The 20,615-nt window shown below is 49.6% G+C and overlaps 2 protein-coding genes and 1 long non-coding RNA gene across 16 annotated transcripts in view; 1 reads left to right on the forward strand and 2 right to left on the reverse strand.

Moving 5' to 3' along the window:
• Nucleotides 1-360: 360 nt before the first annotated feature.
• On the reverse strand, nt 361-13,123 carry Spmip6 (sperm microtubule inner protein 6). 8 transcript variants are annotated; one of them, NM_001419511.1, is made up of 7 exons: nt 12,809-13,065; nt 7,128-7,272; nt 3,851-3,963; nt 2,897-2,972; nt 2,474-2,703; nt 924-1,010; nt 361-520 (listed from the first exon to the last, which is right to left on the reverse strand). In NM_001419511.1, exons 1-6 carry the CDS (start codon nt 12,941-12,943, stop codon nt 924-926), a joined length of 786 nt encoding a protein of 261 aa, NP_001406440.1. In that variant the 5' UTR covers nt 12,944-13,065; the 3' UTR covers nt 361-520. The 8 variants fall into 8 exon arrangements, with proteins under 8 accessions (NP_001406440.1, NP_001406441.1, XP_575803.4 ...); XM_575803.9 differs by having other exon boundaries at nt 363-520; nt 2,469-2,703; nt 12,809-13,123; XM_063288217.1 differs by lacking the exon at nt 12,809-13,065 and adding an exon at nt 9,316-9,453 and having other exon boundaries at nt 363-520; nt 2,469-2,703.
• A 42-nt stretch (nt 13,124-13,165) lies between these two features.
• LOC102553821 (uncharacterized) lies at nt 13,166-19,152 on the forward strand. The gene is made up of 2 exons (XR_353980.5): nt 13,166-13,408; nt 18,749-19,152. It is a non-coding gene; the product is annotated as an uncharacterized LOC102553821 (long non-coding RNA).
• The window catches only part of Fam219a (family with sequence similarity 219, member A), a 50,565-nt gene continuing 43,425 nt past the window's right edge, over nt 13,476-20,615 (reverse strand). For 4 of the 7 annotated variants that reach the window (NM_001415979.1, XM_063288448.1, XM_063288447.1 and 1 more), the window contains exons 3-6: nt 17,601-17,703; nt 17,342-17,422; nt 16,647-16,701; nt 13,476-16,155 (exon numbers count right to left, since the gene is read on the reverse strand). In NM_001415979.1, the coding sequence (NP_001402908.1) occupies nt 15,997-16,155; nt 16,647-16,701; nt 17,342-17,422; nt 17,601-17,703 (398 nt within the window). In that variant the 3' untranslated portion in view covers nt 13,476-15,996. The remainder of the gene's footprint in view (nt 16,156-16,646; nt 16,702-17,341; nt 17,423-17,600; nt 17,704-20,615) is intronic. The other 3 variants (XM_063288449.1, XM_006238103.5, XM_006238101.5) reach the window with 1 other exon arrangement.

Here is a 20,615-nt window from a genome sequence, read left to right on the forward strand (position 1 = left end):
GAATGGGACATACTAACCCCCCTAGAGATTCTAGAATACCCCACTCCCTTCATAGCTGGTAGCTCTTAGATTTGGATGGGGGAGGGCAGCAAAGATTTCTGAGCACAGGGAACATTTGGGAGGCTGTGATGGAGATCTGGAATCTGAGATGTGAGAGGAATCTATGTTGGTGGGTATAATGACAGCTAAAGGTTCTTCAAGTAGAAAGACCTGGAAGGTTGGAGGACTCGTCTCTGTGGTACTGGGAAGAACACCATCTGGATTGCTGATCTGTCTATCAGGAGGGCGCTCAGGGGTATACTGAGATGCTTGGGGGTGGGTTCCCATCCAGATCTTTCCAGGTAAGGACACAGCAAGCAGTCTTTGTGGTGAAGAGTTTATTGAGCCACTTCCTCCCTTGGCCTGGTCAAAGTTTTACTAGGAAGGGTAGACAGGAAAAGTCTCAGACACAAATTCAGGATGGACAACATAGTTGTTTCTCTGGGGACCACCGGTCTTCTTGAAGTGACTTGTGTCCCATCTGCAAGGAAAAATGAGTCTTACTCCAGTTTTCAACGTTAACCTTATCTCAGTGTTTTATCTCTGACCCTGACCAATCACTGACCTCAAGTTCTGCTGCTGAGTTTCCGATACCCAAGACGTAGCTTCCCAACCTTGACCTCTTACCCTTCATATAAAGCCGTGAACCCGATTCCGTTGACTCTAAGTCAGCTGCAACTCAATCCCTCAAGACTGGCCTCTTGGTGGTTTTCAGTACTCTACCAACCATTGATGTCCCAACGGCACTAGCGCCCCCTGGCTTTAATTTCCTGTCTGTGCGCCGCAACGAACATTTGCCACCCCTAGTAGTCTCCTGGCCACCCCCACTGTCACTAAAGGAACGGCCTCCAGCATGCAAGTGAATGCATCTGCGCCAAACTTACCTAAGGTTGGGAAATGGGTAGTATGATGGCGGGGGAGTTGTAACAACACACTGCATTCCTGGCCGGTGGTCTAAGGGCAACATACTCCTAGTGGCAGAAAAAACAGCAGGGAGAGGTCGGTTTTTTGTTGTTGTTGTTGTTGTTTTTTTTTTTTTTTTTTTAAATAACCTCACATTCCGATGTCCCAGACCAAGAACCTGGATACAGAATCAGTCTTACGGTTCCTTCCTTGCCCTTCATAAACCACCCCACCCCACCCCCACCCCACTACAGCACGGCCTCTGGAGAGGCTCCAGAAAAATCCTCTACCCATCAAAGTCTGGTTTTTGCCACCAGAATTCTGGGGAGGATCAGACATAGTCTTTATAATTCAACATCTCCACCCCACCCCCATTAAGACAGCGATTTCTTCAACGTACGGAGGTAGGCAGTGTCTCCAGGTCAAATAGAGACTCAGACACTTTCCCACACCCCCAACCCTTCAGAGGGAAAAGACTCAATCTTTGACAATAAATCGGGGTTGAGGAGGGGTAGGCACAGGGTTCAAGACCCTTCTGCACACTCTAAGCGGTCACAGACTTAAAAGCCTGGCTCCTAGACTACCCCTGTATTGTCTGCCACAGCTGGATGCAAGTTCTACTGTTGAGTTTCTGATACTCAAGACGTAGCTTCCCAACCTTGACCTCTTACCCTTCATATAAAGCCGTGAACCTGATTCCGTTGACTCTAGGTCAGCTACCAACTCAACCCCTCAAGCCTCTTGGTGGTTTTCAGTACTCTACCAACCATTGATGTCCCAACGGCACTACCGCCCCCCTGGCTTTAATTTCCTGTCTGTGCGCCGCAACAAACATTTGCCACCCCTAGTAGTCTTCTGGCCACCCTCACTGTCACTAAAGAAACTGCCTCCAGCATGCAAGAGAATGCATCTGAACAGTCTATCAGGTTCTAAACTAACGTGAAACCCCTCCCAGGCTACACCGGTATTGTCTGCCACAACTGGATGCCTGCTGATCTAATGCTGTGCTCTCCGTGCACTTAGCTTTAAAACTCAAGGAAGCCAAGGACGCTGTGGGAAAGCAGTAATCACTTCCTTGCCTCCAGCGAAGATCATGCCAACTACTGGTTGTGCGCCTAGGCTCAGGCAGAGAGAGCATGTTGCAGACTAGAACCTCTGTCTCCAGACCCAGGGGTTCAGTTCATGAGTGTAAGGAAAGGATGCGACTGATGTGAGGGGCTTGGAATCCTCTGAAACTGTTTTTGCAGGATCTCCAGAATACAAACACTTGTCGTGTTGACCTTGAGCACAGTTGGAGAGAACAGGATTGAGGACTTGGGAGTAACCGTTATGCTGGTTCTCTGCCTTAGCTGTTCGCTTGTGCCCTGGGGCCCTGAAGCAGACAGAAGCCCGGGAGGGGGGTGGGGGGGAAACAACAGGGCTAGAATGAGGTAGAGTGGGTGCGGGCAGCCGAGCAGAGCGGGACTCTAGGGGGCGGGGCTCGTTTGTGGGTGGAGCCCGGACAAGGCGGGCGGATCCCTGCGAACCTTACAGTCGGCTGCTGCGAGCACAAAGGCCGCAGGCGGCGTTCTGTGCTAGGCTCCCCAGTGGTGCAGTAGTCCATCCCGCGCAGACAGTAGTGGCGTCCAGAGCAAGGGCTTTCGTATCCTCGGTACGGCAGTCGTCCCGGCAGAGGGTCCACACACCCGCAGCGGGGTACAATCTGTGGCAGAGTCCGGTTCCGGGACAGCGAGTTCAGCATGTTCACCACTACCTCGCGCTCTGAGCCCAGTGTCCAGATACCCAAAGAACCGGTGTCAGAGGAATGGGGGAAAGCAGAGTCAGAGCCAGGGGCAGAGACAAACCCGGGGACAGAGCTACAATTACACCCTATGCTCCTCCAGATCCCCATCCTGCCCACTCTGCCTTCCTCTTTCGCACTCAATAATCTTTCCACTGCCCCTCCGCTGTTTACCGTAGGCGTTGAGGCGCTCAGGTTTCGGAGGATATTCCAACGGCATTCCTCGAACTTCTGACTCCATACCTGTGTCCTGGAAGTGGTTTACGTGTTACTTTAAGCTTTGACTCGAAATAGTTGCTACCCCTCTTTTGAGGAGGGTTCTGAGGGGAAATGTCTTCCCAGAATATCAAACGGTCTTTCAGGCGGCACTGTCTCCTCAGCAGCTCCTCTATTTCCTGGGTTGTTTTGAGTCGTTGCCGGGCAACGCATTTGCTCCGCCTACGCGGGCAAGGTGGGGGTGAGGATGCTAGAACAGCCGCAAGGTGGTAGAGGTGTTTCTAGGCCTGGGTCAAACTTACTTTAGTATTCACCTATATGCCATCTGTGTCTGCACGTCTCTATGGGGAGGGCGCTATGAATATTGCTTTTCCGTTAGAATCATCTGAGGGAGCTCGGGGCAGGGATCCGGTTCTCGAAAAGGTTCTGTTTCAGAGGAGTTCAGTAAGCTGTCAGCCTAAATTTAAGCTGCTCTGGATTTGCATCTACCTCACATTCCCCGGGAAAGGCCTGGGCCTCGTCGGAACTCCCTATCTCATTCTCCTTGTCCCATCACAAAGGAGGGGAAGGCCAGGCAGAGAGGATCTAGCTCATTACTGACTCGAGGGCAGCCCTGGTGTCACAAGTAGACAGATCAGATGAGGCAGACCTACTTGGCAAGCATAAAACCAGTCAAAGAGTGCACACTGGTCATGTCACCACCAAGCTGGGTCAGAGGCTGGCACCTATCACAGTCCAACTCCAGGCCTCCACTGTCAGCTATAAAACAGAAAACCGTTGTTTCCAGATGGGGAAGAGACACTGCAGAATGGCGACGGTGTGTGTGTGTGTGTGTGTGTGTGTGTGTGTGTGTGTGTGTGTGTGTGTTCCAGCCCCAGACTGCAGGCAATTGCAGCAGGCACAGCGAGGTACCTTGTACAGTCGAGGAAGGCAGGTGGTGTACTTGTTCCAGTAGTTGCTGCAAGGACTTGTCTTCCATGTGTTGTACCGGTCATTGTCCAGGTAGCTTGTACAGCATTTGTCCTCTTCAGCATGGGAGTGGAGATGGCAGACAGGATTACTCCACAGGCCATCAAGAGCCTGGAACCTTCTAGATGTTTCTTCTCTAACCTCTATCACAAAGCTGACCCTCAATGACCCTGGTTCCCAAGTGCGGGGGTGGGGAGGGGATTAGGAGGCCTGAAGCACCACGGCCTGTCTGCCACCTGTGTTTTTTCATTCCCTTGAGCTGCAAATCGAGTCTCACCTAGGGGACTCCTCTGAGCAAGCTTTGCATCCTTTGGGCTATCAGATTTCATCCTGGCCGCACCGTGCTTGAATCAGCTAGCCTGGAAATGGGGCGCCTCCTCTCTCTACCCGGTCCCAGGCCCCAAGGTCTGCCTATTCAACCTTAAAATCACTTAAATTTCTCCCCTCTTCCTCTATGATCTCATTCATTTATCCCTGTGATACCTTCACCAGGAGACAAAAATAATGTATGTCATGGTTAGCAGAATAGACTCTGCAGGACAGTGCCTGCAGCACGGCGGGCGATCGTGCGTGGGATGTGGGTGTGGGTGTGGGTGGGGGGTGGTGGTGTAAGGTTGTGAGCTCTAGATGAGGCAATCTAAACCATAGTTTTAGAAAATGAACACAGTGCCTCATACCTGTAACTCAGCAGGCCAAGGCAGGAGGATTGCTTTGAGTTTAAAGCCAGTCTGGTCTATATAGTAATATCCTGATTAAAAACTCCAAACCAACCAACCAAAACAAACAAAAAACCAACCCCTCGATAACGCCAGTCCTGAGGAGTGGAGGCAGGAGTATTATGAGTTTAAGGTCCCTCCTCGCCTGCAAATTAAGTTTAAGGGCAGGTCTAAGCTACCTGAGAGACCCTGTACAGTGAAGAGAAGTGGGGGTGTATAGGAGGTAAGGAGGAAGAGGGGGAGGAGGGGGAGGAGGGGAAAGAAGGGGAAGAATGCTTGTTGCATAGGAAGCTACACTGGCCTCCTTGCTCCGTCTTTGAAATCTTGCAATCCAGCATCAACATAGAAGCTATGATAGTTTTCCACAAGTGAAATTTAACCAGTATAACTGTTCTAGTTCAGAAACATTTCAATACCGCCCCAACTCTTTTTTTTTTTTTCTTTTCTTTTTTCGGAGCTGGGGACCGAACCCAAGGCCTTGTGCTTGCTAGGCAAGTGCTCTACCACTGAGCTAAATCCCCAACCCCACCGCCCCAACTCTTAACCCTGTCCTACAAGGCCCTCATGGGCCATTCCCCAAAAGTCTGAAGGATGGAGACAGCAATGACAGGATGAACAACAACTCTGGCCTAATGGTGCCTCCTGTAATCCCAGAATTTGTGGGGCTTAGGTTGGAGGCTCACTAAGAGCCTGGGTGACATTATGTATTCTAGGCTAGCCTGACTACAGAAAAATCCAGCAGGTAAAGAAAGGCATTTGCTACCAAACCTGACAACCTGAGTTCAACCCCTGTGACCAACAGAGCAGATCCCAAAAGTTGTCCTCTAACTTCTGGATATGGACTGTGACATTAGCTTGTCTCCCTCCCCCATACACACACACACATACAAAATTAATAAATAAATGTAATAAAAATATTTTAAAAGGTTGGGCATAGTGGGAACGCTCTTAACTCTAGCACTCAGAAGGCAGAGGCAGGCAGATCTCTATGGGTTCCAGGCCAGCCTGGTTTACATATCAAGCTCTGTGCTGGACAAAGGTATATAGTGAGACACTGTCTTAGAACAAAACAAAAATAAGCCAAAAACCCTACAAAACCATAAAAGAAACAAAAGAAATATAGCTGTGTGGGACGGGGGTGAAGAGTGCTAACATTTACCACTCTAAGTTGGAGGACTTGACATACTGAATTTGAGGTGTTTGAGCATCCAGGTCCAAGTGCAAGAGTGGGATGCTGGTGAGAGACAAGGGCTGAATGACTTATGATTATAGTAATTAAAGCCACGGGGCTTGAAGACAGCTCCACGGTTATGATCGCTGGCTGCTCTCTCAAAGACCAGGGTTCAATTCCCAGCACCCACATGGCAGCTCACAACTGTCTCTAATCCCAGTTTCAGGGGATCTGACACCCTCACACAGACACACATGCGGGCAAAGCACCAGTGCACAGGAAATTAAAAAATAAATCATTCTTAAAAAGTAATTAAGATGGGCATGGTGGTGCACACAGGAGACCAGGGCTAACACAGAAACCCTGACTAGAAGAACCAAAACCGACTGACCAACCAACCAACCAAAATAAAGTAAGTAAAGCCATGGATGGGTTATGTAAAATGGCTTTAGGAAGAGAAGAGAAGAGAAGAGAAGAGAAGAGAAGAGAAGAGAAGAGAAGCGAAGCTCTGGATAGCACCCCGAGGAAGCTCATATTTCCTCAATGAGTGTGCAAGAGACTCAGGGAAATCGAGGAAGGAGATTATTTCTGAGAGGGTGTTCTGAGGACTGAGGCACAGGCCTAGTCTCCGAGGGCAAATGCTGAGGGCTCCCATGGGTGTGGTGACTGCACAAGTGCGGCTTCAGTGTCCCAGGCTCCCAGCGCTAGCTTGGGGTTATCAGTTCCTTCCACACATAGCTATGAAGACAGGTACTTATGCGTCCCCACGGTGGAGGGAATACAGCTACGAGAAAGACAACAGCCTTTCCTTAAATGGGCAGGGAGGCAGATCATAAATACTTAGCCGAAGGAGAAAGGGGATTTTTCATAAACAGTGTAAGTATAGACTGTGTCTCTGAAAGAGAAGAATAAGATAAAAAGTTTAGGCAGAAAGAAAATGTCCCCAGCTGTAGAGGGGCAGATAGAGAGCCAATGGGAAAGGGTTGCTAAGGAGATAGTCGAGGGGCTTGATTAGGGAAGTGGTCCAAGTCATGAGTAGATCAGGATGGAGATCAGGGTCCAAATTAGGTTCAGGTTGAGGGTCATTGCTGGGATCATTTCTAAGGTCAAAAAAAAAAAATCTTTGCCCTTGATTGGTAATCATAGGGTTGAGTAGGAGTGGTCTCAGCTAGCTTTGCAGACTGACTGTCTATAGAGACCCATGAAACCTATACTTTGTTTGGCATTCTGCCCTCAACCGAAGACAAGAAAACACCAAAAGGAGGTCTTCATTTGGGTTTCCATTGATCTATTCAAACAAGGAGTGGTGGGCTGGGGCAAGCTGGGGTCCTACCTTCATCTGGAGAAAGCCAGTATTTCTCAGGCAAGTAAGGGTGGCCTGAAATGGAACTCTTATAGGTGTAGTCCTGTGCAGCACATTTGGCCATTTTCTGCAGGGCCTCAGGATCCACATGACGGTGCATAGTCTGAGTCAGACCCTAGGCCAAGGGAGAGAGGGAAAGTGTCTAGGTTCAGGGAGATTCCAAGCCTTGGAACCTTGGTGGAGTTAGATCTAGTCTCTCTTGTAAAGGCCAGCCTGGTTGGATTCCCATGTACCCCAACTACAAGAGGGATGGGTTTTCCTGTCACACTGGTCCTTCTGCATAGACCTACTTACTTTTGCTTGCTTTCCTGTGTGTAAGTGTTTTGTCCACGTGTATATATGTGCATCACACACATGCAGTGCCTGAAGAGCCAGCACAGGGCACCAGAACCACAAGTACTGGAGTTACTGATATTTGTGAGTCTCCGAATGGGTGATGGCAACCAAACCTGTTTTCTTTTCTTCTGCAAGAGCAGCTAGAGCTCTTGAGCACTGAGCCATTTCTCTAGCTCCTGGACCTGCTTTAAATCATTTCGTTGCTCCCCCTTTTTTTTCTTGTTTGCTTATTTTCTCATCTAAAGTTGACACATGCAGCTGGGCTCTGGTTGACTTAATTTCTGCTGTTTGTTGGCTGAGGGAGCTCCCGAAGGTAAGAGATCCACGCTTCTTGGTTTCTCTTCTGGACTGTGGACACTCTGGGCACAAGGCCGGAGTCTCCTCTAGCAGAGCCGTGGACACAACCCAGAGCCTCAAGAAAGGCTGGTTTCCTGGGAATGGACTGTGTTATGCAGATTTCTTGGACAGGGCAGGCATCTGGGACCTTGAAGAGGAAGGATGGGTTTGGCAGGAAGCCTGCTTTAAAATGTGATAGGCTGTCTCTGACAAGACCCTGACTCTGTTGTGGTCCTTTCTCTGACACCAGTATCACCCTCAACCTTGAGATTCTGGTTCTTATCTAACCCTGATATTTTCCCATTCTTCTTCTGGACTCTGGGCCCCTCAACCTATTGAAGCTCACCTCACCTCAGCCCACCACTCCTTATTTGAATAGATCAGTGGAAACCCAAATGAAGACCTCCTTTTGGTGTCCCCTTGTCTTTAGTTGAGGGCAGAATGCCAAACAAAGCTTAGGTTTCATGGGTCTCAATAGACAGCCAGTAGGCAAAGCTAGGAGAGACCACTCCTACTCAACCCCATGATTATCAACGACAAAGGATTTTTGTGTGTATGGCTAATATCTGGTTGTTCACAGAAAGGTCCTTAGTTCAGGACCTTCTGGGATAACATGTGACATGTGCCTAGCTGGTGTTGTCCTGCCTTATCTGGCACAGTGATATTCCCATGTGGGAAGACAGCGTGGGAGCTGAGTGTGCAAGGGTGTTAAAGTTCAGGGCTTCCCTGGGCTTCACATACACAGGGTACAGCTAAACCTACACGGATGTGCATCCATATACATACAAACATACTAAACACTCCCACACACACATGTGCATGGTGTGCAGATATACATGCAAACAAAACATTTTTTAAAATGGAGAACGATGGAAGGAGACTTCCAACAATCAACCTCAGGCCTCCACTGGTGTGCTTGTACACACACACCAGAGAGAGAGAGAGAGAGAGAGAGAGAGAGAGAGAGAGAGAGAAGCATTTATTTAGAAGCACTCACAGGCATCATCCATTTTTGTGTTAGAGGTGTTCCTATGCTGCTTGTGATCTTTGCTTCGGTTCATAAATAGAAAACTGAAAGGATCTTGTGTCTGAGGCCTTGAGAGATTTTGCCAGCCTCCGACACCCACTGCTAGTCTGGCTGGGGTTTTGCTTGCAGACCCTAACAACCCTAACGCCAGTATCCTCACACCTTTCCTCAGGTGGGGATCTGATTTTCTGGAAAGGCTCCTTTATTCTTCAGCCTAGGATAATGAATGGCCCTGCTGCCAGCCCAGAAGAGGGCTGCGGGGATTTGAACCGTCAGTATAGGATGCTCCATGCTCATCTGCTCTCAGGATCTCTGCCAAGGGGCTTGCAGAGAGCCTGCGAACTTTTTCAGAGACAGAGGCAGGAAGTCACCCCGGAGGCAAAGAATAGAAAGGATTAGTAGGTTTAACTGTTTCTTAAATGAATAATCCTTATTTTAGCCTTGGTCCTTCTGTCTCACCTTCAGTTTCGGAGACCCAGGACTGCCAGTCCCTGAGTTTTTTGAAATCCTGTATCCTTAAGCTGAATGGTGTCTGGCGCCCCACTGCTGGCTTCCCGCTGCCTCTCAGATGTGCTAGGTCACTTACTGCTCAGCCCTTTCTCACCATCCTCGTGAATCTCGATCTCGAGTATCCGGTAACTGTAGTTTCAGGCAGGGGTCAGAATGCATGTGTGTTCAATTTTAATCCAGAGGACTTGACTTCTTTATGTAGTCCATATACTAATCAGTTACATGTTGTGAATCTCTCCGTTTGTGGCTTTTTTTTCTTTAATTTTCTTTACGGCTTCTTTGATGAACAGAAGTTCTTAATTTAAGCCAGTTGAATTATTAATATTTGATGGCTAATGCCTCGTATGACTAAAGGAATCTATCCATAACTCTCAGATAATGGGAATAACATCCTGCACTTTCTTCTGAAAACTGTATGGTGTCACTTTCCGTATTTAATCTGGCAGGACTTTCGTTTTGGGTGTGGTGTAAATTAGGTATTAATTTTATTCTATCCATATGAATAACTAGTTTTCTTACCAAGCAGTCTATTTTCTCTGAGGATTTGTCATGCCAGCCTAAGCCTGATAAATCTCTTTCCATAGCTTTGTTGTCAACCATTTTCGTTGAATATGTTTCCATGTATGTATGAGTCTGTTCTTGATATATATTTTATTCATCTATTAATGACTTTATATAACTTTGTAATTAATATATATAATCATATCTGTCTGGGAAATTCTTTATCCTGTGTGACTCTCTCTGTCTCTCTGTCTCTGTCTCTGTCTCTCTCTGTAAGAACACATATATGGACATTTGTGTAAAGAACCAAGGTCAGGGGGTTGGGGATTTAGCTCAGTGGTAGAGCGCTTGCCTAGCAAGCGCAAGGCCCTGGGTTCAGTCCCCAGCTCTGAAAAAAAGGTCAGGTCAATGTCCACTGTCTTCCTGTATCACTCTCTGCCTTCCTTTTGAGACAGGGTCTCTCACTGGACCCAGAGCTCATGGTTGTCTGGTCTGACTACTCAGAAAGTGTCAGGGATCCTCCTGTCTCTACTTCTCCAGCCATGGAATTGCAAGAGTGAGCCGCTGCCCCTGGCTTTGTATGGTGGGCCCTGGGAGTTGCATTTGCATCCTTATGCTTGCAGAGAGGCCAACTGAGCCATCTCCCCAGCCCCATTACATTTTTTTTTTTTTTTTTTTTTTGAGTAAGGATCTCACTGTGTAGCTCTGGCTGTCTTTGGCTGTTGCTCTGTAGACTTAGCTGGCCTTGAACTCACCTAGATCTACCTGCCACTGCCTTCCATGTGCTGGGTGGGATTAAAGGGATGGCCACCCTGGCCTAAAGAAATATTTTGTGTGTGTGTGTGTGTGTGTGTGTGTGTGTGTGTGTGTGTGTGTGAGCAGGAGTCTGTCCGTTCCTTCCGGAGATTAAACTCTGGCCATCGAGGAGCCTTCACTCATTGAGCCATTTGGCAGGCTTTTTAAAAAAGTATACAGGGCTGGAGAGATGGCTCAGTGGTTAAGAGCACTGACTGCTCTTCCAGAGGTCCTGAGTTCAATTCTCAGCAACCACATGGTGGCTCACAACCATCTGTAATGGATCTGATGCCTTCTTCTGGTGTATCTGAAGACAGCTACAGTGTACTTGTATATAATAAATGAATAAATCTTTAAAAAAGTATACAGAGGGGTTGGGGATTTAGCTCAGTGGTAGAGCGCTTGCCTAGCAAGTGCAAGGCCCTGGGTTCAGTCCCCAGCTCCGAAAAAAAAGAAAAAAAAAGTATACAGAATAAAAATCAAGCTTATTGTACAGATTTAAGGCTTCACGTTTCATAGTTCACTAAAGCTAAAGAAGAAATAGGTGATTTTAAACTTCAGACGGGTTTAAAACCTGAGCTCCGTCAACCTCGATCTCCGAGTGGGACATTGAAGACAAGCACAGCTTCTCCCAGTGGTCCGTTCGTTTTCAGTTTTACTAAAGCTGCTCAGACCATTTCTTTTCTCTATTTTCTTACAGATCCTGTTAAAAGCAGTTTTTATTTGTCTGTGTCCTCACTTTCTTGATTAGTCTCTTCAGAGATTTGTCTGAGCCTTATCACAAAACCAAGCCTTGCCCCACTCCCTCGGTTAAAGTTTAAAAGCTTCTCGATTCCAGTGTCTGAAGTTCTCAGAGCTAAAGCCTGTTATTTCTGCTGATTTTGTAATATGGCGTTTTCTGTTTTCTGGTTGTTGTTGTTTTTTTTTAAGCAGTGTTGGGGGTGCAATCCAGGACCTCATGCATGCTAGGCAAGTGCCTTACCACCGAGCAATGCCACCGGCCTTGATTTGTTGCCTTTTATCTTAGTATAAACTTTGCTGGTTTGGCTTCATTTTGGAAACCTGAAGACTTGCAGTGAGGATGTTTTCTCCCATAGAAGTTATACAGTGTGCTTGAGTGCGTGCATGTGTGCGTGCATACGTGCGTGCCTGTGTTGTGTGTATGTGCGTGCGTGCGTGCGTGCGTGTGTGCGTGCGTGTGTGTGTGTGTGTGTGTGTGTGTTGTGTGTGAGCCTGTGTTTCAGTCTGGAATTCACAGAGCCAGCTCCTCTATTTTCGGCTGGTTTAACATAAACATCTCTCGTAGTGTCAGTAGCTGCATTGTTGTCAAGCAATAGTGTCTTTTTAAGTATATTTATCATTCATGACTGTCTAAAAATCAACTTTATGTGAGACTTAGGGCTTTGAGACAGGTCTCTGCATGCAGCCTAGTTTGCCCTAAAATTTACCACCCTCCAAGTTTCCTTCAGAACATATTTAGACATAAATTTTAAAAAATTCTACTCATGAATTCCTTTTGTCACCACCACAGGCTTCAACTACCTACATTCACTGTCTTCTATTCCCCAGACAGACGGAAGGCAATGTGGCAGGCACGCATGAAGACAAGCCCTTGGACATTGCTGGCTTGCTCTACAGGTAGCCCCCAGAATGTTTGCACATCCTGATCGCATGGAACTCTCAGCTCCTCTTTTGTTTGTTTTGTTTTCTGTTTTGAGACAGTGTTTCTCTTTGTAGCCCTAGCTGTCCTGGACTTGCTCTGTACACCAGGCTGGCCTCAAACCTACAGAGATCCGCTTGCCTCTGTCTCCCCAGTGCTGGGATTAATGGTGTGTTCCACCATCTGGCAGTTTAGAACCTCTCTTAATAAATCCAAAGCAATCTCAAAATGGCTGGGCACGGTTCCTACCTGCAATTCCAGGCAACACTTGGGAGGCTGATGTAGGAGGATTGTCATAAGTTTAAGGTGAGGCTAGGCTACACAGTGAGGCCTTGTTTCAAAAAAATAAGTAAATAAACAAATACATAAATGAAATTAAAAAAAACCCGAAACCGGAAATAACTACAAACATTGCAATGGCCGCGTGCCTACCACCCAGACACACGGCTGTATACACCTTCCATCCCATCTGCAGCCTCTACTTACTGGGGTCACAAACTTGTTCGCTTCCCAGGCCCACAGAGGTGGGTCCTTATAGACCTCCTTGATGGAGGTGGGAGCCCTGTAGGAGTCACTGTAGGTGCTGATAGGGGTCTTGGTCTTCCGGGAGAAGAGGAACATGGTAGGGTCTCAGGGATGCTGTAGTGGGCTTTGCCTTTCAAGGACTCCTGCTGGACATCAGTGACTACCCCTTCCCCTAAATAGCCCACACCTCCAGTCTGGAAGGTGCCCCTAGATGCTGTGACCCCTTCCTTTGGGGGACCTCTCAGTGTCTTCCCCCTCAGCTTTGTTTCCTACCCCACCCAACTTCCTTTTTAGGATAGGCAATGCCCATTGTGATATCACCTGCCTTGGCCCCATCCCTGCACAGGAGGCCTAATTTCCTCCCCAGGACAGCCCCTTTCTGCCTTGGACCCCTCAAAATATCCAATTCCCCACGGTTCAGAAGGGCCTAGAGAACTTGCAGGACAGACATCTTACTGTTGAAGAGAGGCAGAGGTTCCGATTCCCAGTCTGAGGGCTGCGATTCACCTAGGGCCACGCATCAGTAACAAGCAGAGGTAGAGGGACACGTGTATCCAGGAGGTGAGCCTTTTCCCCCCTTAACCCCCCTTGCCATGGCCTACAACCCAGGTAAGGAGCTGAGTCTGACTTGTTTGATGCTTTTAATATCATTATTTTGTGTTACACGATACACAACCAAGGATGATGGTCAATACTGCGATGGAAATGTTAAAAAAAATATTATACACGGCTCATGTCTTCCACACACCTTCTTGGAAATAAATTAGTGAGCGCGGAGAAACCTGGCTGAGTGACAGCCACAGCCGAGGGTGGGGGAGTGTTAAGGCAGTATCTACAAGGGGTGGGGGGAGCAGGGGCAAGCTAAGGCCCTGGCTTTTCCCCTTCAACTTCCAGACAGGGAAGGAGGGAACCGTGTGCTCTCCTTGGACTTGGAAGCTGTAGGCTGCCAGCTTCCCCCACCCACTGTGTATATACCACCTCAGTCTAATGCCCTTGCCTGCTAGGGAACTGGTGTGTTCACAAGAGCACTTGCCCTTGGCTCTCAGGGGCACATGTTGAATTAGAATCCCACAAGAAGTCAGCAGCAGAGGCAGCAGTCTAAAGAGAGGAGGTACCCATGTTCTAGAAGGGTGAGTCAGAGCCCAGTGGGGTGGGGGTGGGGGTGGGGGTGGGGGTGGGAGTTCTAGCTTTGGGGTCCAGATGAGGGGTGGTGGGGATGCTAACTGGGGTGGGAGAGGGGGCTCAGGGGGCCACTATGGGCCTGTGGCCCCTTCAGATGCTTTCTCTGACTTGCTGCCTTTGGCATTTTCTTATCGAATTAGGATCTCTGCACTAGGGGGAGGTGAGCTGGGCTGGAGGTATGGGGAGTAGAAAGCTACGCTCCAGTAACTGGGAGTGGGCAGCCCCTGGGTGCTGTGCAGGGAGAGGCGCTTCCCTTCCTAAGCCAACGCCCCCACTCTAGCCCCTGCCTCCCAGGACCAGCACCCAGAGAGTGAGGTGTGAGTGGCATCCATGAGGTTGGAAATACTAGCACGTGGGGTGACTGGAGAAGCTACACTCCGGCTCAGTGAGAGGAGCTGCTGGGGCCTCCGCCCAGCAGTCTGAGGCTCTCTCTGCTTGCAGCCACGGGAGAGCTACCATCTCCTCACTGAGTGCACCAGCTTTTCCTCCCTCAGATCAGAGCAGCAGCAGAAGCAACCCTATCTATGACCCTGTACAGCCACCAGCCACACGTGCGTGCGTGTGTACACACACACACACACACACACACACACGCGCACACGCACACACGCACACACGCACACGCACACACACACACACACACACCTCTTTTCCAAACAAATCTACATGTATGTCCCATGTCCACACAGCTGCACATACACCTCCAGGTGCCTCCTGAGTTTAAAGTCACACAGATGTCACAGTCTTCTCAAGAAATTCCCATGAAGAAATTCCTTTTGGTGTGAAAAGACTCTGTCAGTGATGTCAGCTATTCTTTATTTTCCAGTCGTGAGAACTGAAGCCCTGGAGAAACCTGGGAATTGCTTAGGAGCTCAGGAAGAATGCCAGGGCTGGGATCAGAACCCAGGCTTCTGACAGCCAGGCTGTGCTCAGTCCGCTCCCTTCCAAACAGTCTCTCACACAGTTAACAGACCACAGTTATCTCAGACACTCACCTGGTTGCCCTGGACAGACAGATTCAACACACGCGTACACACACACACACACACACACACACACACACACACACACACGCCCTGCCATGTGCATACAGCCGCTTGGTTCACTGTATTTTCTTAAGCCTGCTCTTGAAGAGCCTTTCTGGAAGCCAGCCTCCTGGACCTTGAGCTAGGGTGAAATGGGAACGGGCACAGGAGGCCAGCCTTATCTCTTGCTTCCAGCCTGGAACCAATAGAATACTAGGGGTGGCATGGGGATGAGGCAGAGACACAGATGCATTGGTTATAGACCCGTGAGAACAAGTCATACCATCCCCAAACCTGGCTTCTCTCTAAGGCCCATCTTACCTTCCTAACCCTCAGAAAGTAAGGAAGTGGGGGGGGGGGGCACAGTGGAGGAGTGATCTAATGGAGACAGTATCCCTTTGGACAGCGTTGCCAGGCTTCCCGTCTGGAGATGAGGGGAAACACAAACAGGTATATGGGCTGGCACAGGGGTCTGGGGAAAGGGGCTCTGAGGTGTGAGAACTGCCCCATTGTTTGGGGCCTTTTCTTCTCCAAACCCCTTTCCTTCCTTTCCAAGCTGGGCTTGGGGGATCCATGGCTTCACTGGCTGGGGCCAACCTTCCAGCCCTGTGGGCCTCCTGGCCTTCAGTACCGCCCCCTGACTGCAGCTATGGGAGAGGTGGCAGAGTGCTTGGGTGTGGTTCCCCCCAAGAAACTGAACAAACAGTGCCCACCCCTCTTCAGCCCCGGGGCTGGAGACAGACCCGGTTTTGGTTTCTCCGGCTCCATGAACACACAGAGGTACACGTCCTACCATAGGAGGAAGCAATGACTGTTACGAGGTTGGCGGCTGTAAGAGGCGCGGGGCTGAGGACCAGGGGACCAGCAGGGTAGGGGTCTCCCCTGCTGTGTCCCACCGGGCCTAGGTCAGCGCCGCCCCATGCACCGCGGCGACCCCGCCCACTACTGAATGTGGCAGGCGGTGGAGGAAGTGGCCTGACAACACATGCAGGTGGGGTTCACGGACTTGGGGGGGATGAGATCTAGGTCCTCGTCATCGGGGATCTCGTCTAACCGGTAGCCATCTTTCAGCAGCTGGATGTTCAAATCTTGGTTGATCTGCTGTAGAAAAGGCTGGAGTCAGCTAGAAGGGCATCATCCCGGGCTGGGGCCACCGCTACCACCCCAAGGCCAGGGACAGCTCCATCTTATCTCGGATCTGGGCCTGGCTCTGGTCTTACTTCCTCCAGGCAGGTTTTCCTAAGGCCCAGCCATATACAGGTCCCTGCCCAGTCCAAGGTCAACTTCTCATCTCTACTCTTGGTTTGCCCGGATTTCAGGTCAACTTGTGTAAGGTGTCACCTGCATTTCACACCTGTTCTATTTTAGAGCCCCTCTTTAATAACCCCCCCCCCACTGTAATTCAGGTTAGTGATTTCTTCCCAAATTCTCCCAGCGCGCCCCAACCCCCAGAGCTCCGCCCCACGTGCCTTCCTTCTGCCGCTTAGGAGCCCCCAGCCTTGCAGCCTGGTAAAGGCATTCACCCACTCCAGCACCCCTCCCCCAAGGCACCCCCCCCCCGTGGTCTGTAGATGCAAGGGGTGGAGCCTCACCTCGGCAGAGGAGTAACCAGAGGAAGAGTATCTGGACATGTCAAAATCGTCATCGCTGGCCGTGGAGAAAGGAGGAGAGGGAGGAAGTGATTCAGGGAAATTAAATTGAAAATCCTCTGCATCTTTGCAGTACCCGCCCCTCCCAACAGTGTGATTTAAATAACCCGTGCTTATTATGCAAATATATGTTTGCTAAGGCAGCTTTCTGAGCTCGACCTTTAGATGAAGTGGCTTCTTAAATTCCTTCTGGATAGAACTGCCACTCTCTCTCTGCCTCATCCTTGAGCTTTTGCTTTAATTTTTCTCCCCCTAGGTTCAGATCATCCTGGCTGTTCAGATTTTCCAGAAGTCTAGAGCAAGCCAGATGCTGCCCTGGAATAGGGTTCTTCCCTGAGCAGGGGCTGGCATCAGGCATTCCATTAGGCTGCCAGGGACATCAGGGTCCATCATGGGGCTACTGTCCTAGGACAGCAGCGAACTGTGCTGGTCTCCAGGCCCCTCTCTGCCCAACCCTTTAAAACAACAACAACCCCTCCTCACAGCCAAAACCACTCCCTTTGGAAATTTTACCCACGGAGAGCTGCTGGCTGAAGAACACAGCAGTTCTGGCAGTGTGACAGGTGTGGCCTATACGACCTATCCGTGCTCACATAGCATCATGCGGCTTGCCCAGCTGTCCCCAGCCCCATACACACCTGTCTGTGTCAAGAGCTACCAGTGGCTTCTCATCAGGGCTCTGGTCAAGCGAAGAGTAGCCTTTATTAGGGACGACCAGCCTGGGTAAAGAATGGGGAGTTGGAGTGCCGGCTGGAGCATATAAACATGACATGGGGTCCCCTTCCCCGCCATCCCCTCTTCCCCCTCTATTCCCCCGAGGAGGGAGAGGGTGGAGACCAGCAATGGTAGGTGTTGACTGGGGAGGTCTTGGTGGGGTGGGGCAGAGAGGGTCCCTACCTCGTCCGGGCCATGACGTTGTTCTTCTTGGGTTGCTGGTTGACAGGGCTGCCCATGCTGCTGTTTTTCAGGGAGCCCTTCCGGGCCAGCTCCCTTTGCTTCTCTGCAGAGGACATGGGAAAAAAGCTGTGTCCTGCCCCGGGGCTGCCAGGCCGTGCTGCCCGGGGCAGCCTGGTCTGGCCTTTCCTGCAGACATGTATGTACTTCTCTACTCGGTAGAGACCGCATGGACCCCCAGACACCTGATGCTTGGTGCACATGCACTGGGCCTTGCATGACTTGAGGTAGATAGTGGCAGACAAAAAGAGGGGGCTGACCCCTGCCCTGTGGGAACCACAGTTCTTACGTCAGGCAGCCAGCGTGTACTTGATGTCAAGGAATGGCTAGAGACGAAGAGGTGGACACAGAAGGCTGAAGCAGTCAGGCCTTGCTGGAGGGAGGAAGACATTAAGGAGGAAAGTATGCACAAAAGCGACTCAAGAGAACATAGCTGTGGGTGTGAATGGGATGGAGGGAGAAGAGGTAATAAAGAGGTGAACTTGGGAAGGGAGCCATTCATTCAGTTAATTATTCACTCAACAAACACTAGAACCACAATTATGTGTCAAGTACTATATCACTGGGATGGAGGACTCCCAGTGGTATAAACTCAGAGCACACAGGAGACTCCCATCTCAGAAACCAAAGCAACCCAAACCCTCAGAGCACAAAGGCCTTGACCATGGGACTGAGGTGTTTGGGATTAATGAGGATGGAAAAAGATCTTCTAAGAGTTTCCTCAGTGGGAGGGGGAGGAAGGGCTCTTGGTCAGGATAGGGCAGGAGGCTGAGGAGCCCAGTTGGCAATCTTTCCAGGGGCTCAGAGCCTCTGCACTTGTGGGGCTGGACATCTGGTGACCTCCTGCGTGATACATGACTATCATTACGGGGAGCTGCCAGGAAGGAGGCTCAACCACTCCTTCTTACCAATGTCAAGTAAAGCAACGATGTATGAAAAGGGCTTGTTCTGTAACAGAAACAAGGCAGCAGGGGTGTGTGTGTGTGTGTGTGTGTGTGTGTGTGTCTTTAGCATAAGGATGGGAGGAGCCATTACAGCACCTGTGAGTCACTTGAAAATGAACTCTGATTTCTCTTTGCCTCTTACTCTAGTTTTGCAGCTTCTTTTCAGCAGGCAGCAACTGCCATTACCATACAAAGCCTCTAGGGGGTGCAATTTGCCTTACAGTCCTTGGTGAGACAAGTTATGAATTTCATGAGCTTTGGTACAACGGTGAAGAAAATAAAAATGCTATTTTGAGAGCATGCTGTTGTTTGAAATCATGAAAAAGATGCAGGCAATAAACTAACGAGGACTCATGGACTACTATGCAACCATTTAAAAGAATGAAGTCATTCTCTGTAGGGGCTCTGAGACACCATCCAGGAGGAGGGAGCAGGCTCACGAAGCACAAAACGAAGCTACAAGAACTTGGATTGATTGCCTCTGGAGAGAGTATACAACTCACGTGCATTTAAAATACTTTTATTGTTGTATTAAACAATAATAAACAAAAGTGGCTGTGCTCGGAATAGAATGTCCTAGGAAGACAAACAGGTCCATCAAGAGAACTGCTGTTGTGTGCTGTGTTTAGAAAGTCACCCAGAGAGGCTGCCTGGATGCATTCTAGAAGCAAGGCCTGTTTCACAGGCTCTGTGGAAAAGAATCCTGATAGCTTGCTATAGAGGAGGAGCCCATTAAGAGATAAGAGGCTCTTCCTTAGCTGAGGAATGAGGGAGCTCCCAGGTTTTGGTGGGCAGAGTCTGACTTCTGAGGAGAGCTAAGGGCAGTGACCTCTGTATTTGACTGTCTTTTATCTTGTATGTGACATTATAATTTCTCTTCAGGAAGTCAATTCCTTGGTGGGGGAGTATGCTGTCTTCTTCAGCAGCCTTGGATCAGTGAGATTTTGGTCCATGAAGGGAGAAGGGCAGAGGGTGGGGAGAGCTGGAGTCACTGGAGCTTTGGGCCGCTGAGCGAGTCATGTGATTTCAAAGCTTAAGTAAGTGGACTGCTAAGGACTCCACCCTAAGAGAAAGATAGTGTGGTACTCGGAAGTGAAATGGGTTCTGGGATTCTAAAAAAGGGACAGCCTCCCTAGACAGAAGTCACCCTGGTCCTGAGACCTGTCCCTCACACATAGCAGCAGCTCCCCTAGCTTTTGGAGGCAGGTTCCTCTGGCCGGCCCTTCCGAGTCCTGCCTGGGGTTCTGTGCTTACTTCTGCAGTCACCCCTGGAGTCCCCAGGGCACCTCAGCTCCTCTGACCCTTGACCAATCTAAGACAGGAACCTTGGGGGCGACAAGGTGATCCTATGACAGATAAGGCTGGGGTTTGAGAGGTCGATCCTAAGACAGAGGTGGCTACACCCCGTTTAAACGTGCGGGCCGGTCAAATGCTCCTCTGCCCAGTTTCTCCCCCAATAACACACACGTATAGCCCAGAACGGTGTGTTACAGCATAAGTTCATTCCTAGCCATTGGGGTGCAGTCCTAACTGCAAGAGTGGCTTGCCATGGCCGAGCTGGGCACTCTGTGAGGCATGTCTGATCTCTCTCAGACCACTACTTCCACCTAATGGTTTTTTATAAAAGAAAAATGGGGGAGATGCACGGAGCCATATTGGATTTGGGCCTAGCCACTTTTTGACTGCATGGTTCAAAGTGACTCTGGGCTGTTTGGCCACAGAGACTCACCCCTAAGATGACTGCCATAAGTCTTAAGATTGTTGGACAAAGCCTCTCCCATGAATTTACAGCACAGGAAACATAGATACACAAGATAACATTCAAGGGATGCCTCAGCTCGAGCAGATACCAGTGATCTCCTCAGTCAACACCCAGTGTCTCCACCACCTGACCTCATCGCCTGACCTCTTTGCCTCCAGCTATCACTGCCTATACCCTCATCTCCCCCCTCCTTCATATTTCACAAAGGTCACTCCCCCTACCTGAAAGCTTAAAAGCTGTAACGTTCATCCC

This window comes from Rattus norvegicus, chromosome 5, assembly GCF_036323735.1.
Source record: "Rattus norvegicus strain BN/NHsdMcwi chromosome 5, GRCr8, whole genome shotgun sequence".
Taxonomy (NCBI): domain Eukaryota; kingdom Metazoa; phylum Chordata; class Mammalia; order Rodentia; family Muridae; genus Rattus; species Rattus norvegicus.

Excerpts from the sequence above, each read along its gene's own strand:
- Spmip6 (XM_575803.9), bottom strand. The coding sequence starts at position 12,943 with ATGTTCCTCTTCTCCCGGAAGACCAAGACCCCTATCAGCACCTACAGT. Across the intron at positions 3,964-7,127 it reads CTGGCTTTCTCCAGATGAAG|AGGACAAATGCTGTACAAGC; the intron begins GTAGGACCCCAG and ends CCCATGCTGAAG. Across the intron at positions 1,011-2,468 it reads TCGCAGCAGCCGACTGTAAG|GAGTATGTTGCCCTTAGACC; the intron begins GTTCGCAGGGAT and ends TTCTGCCACTAG.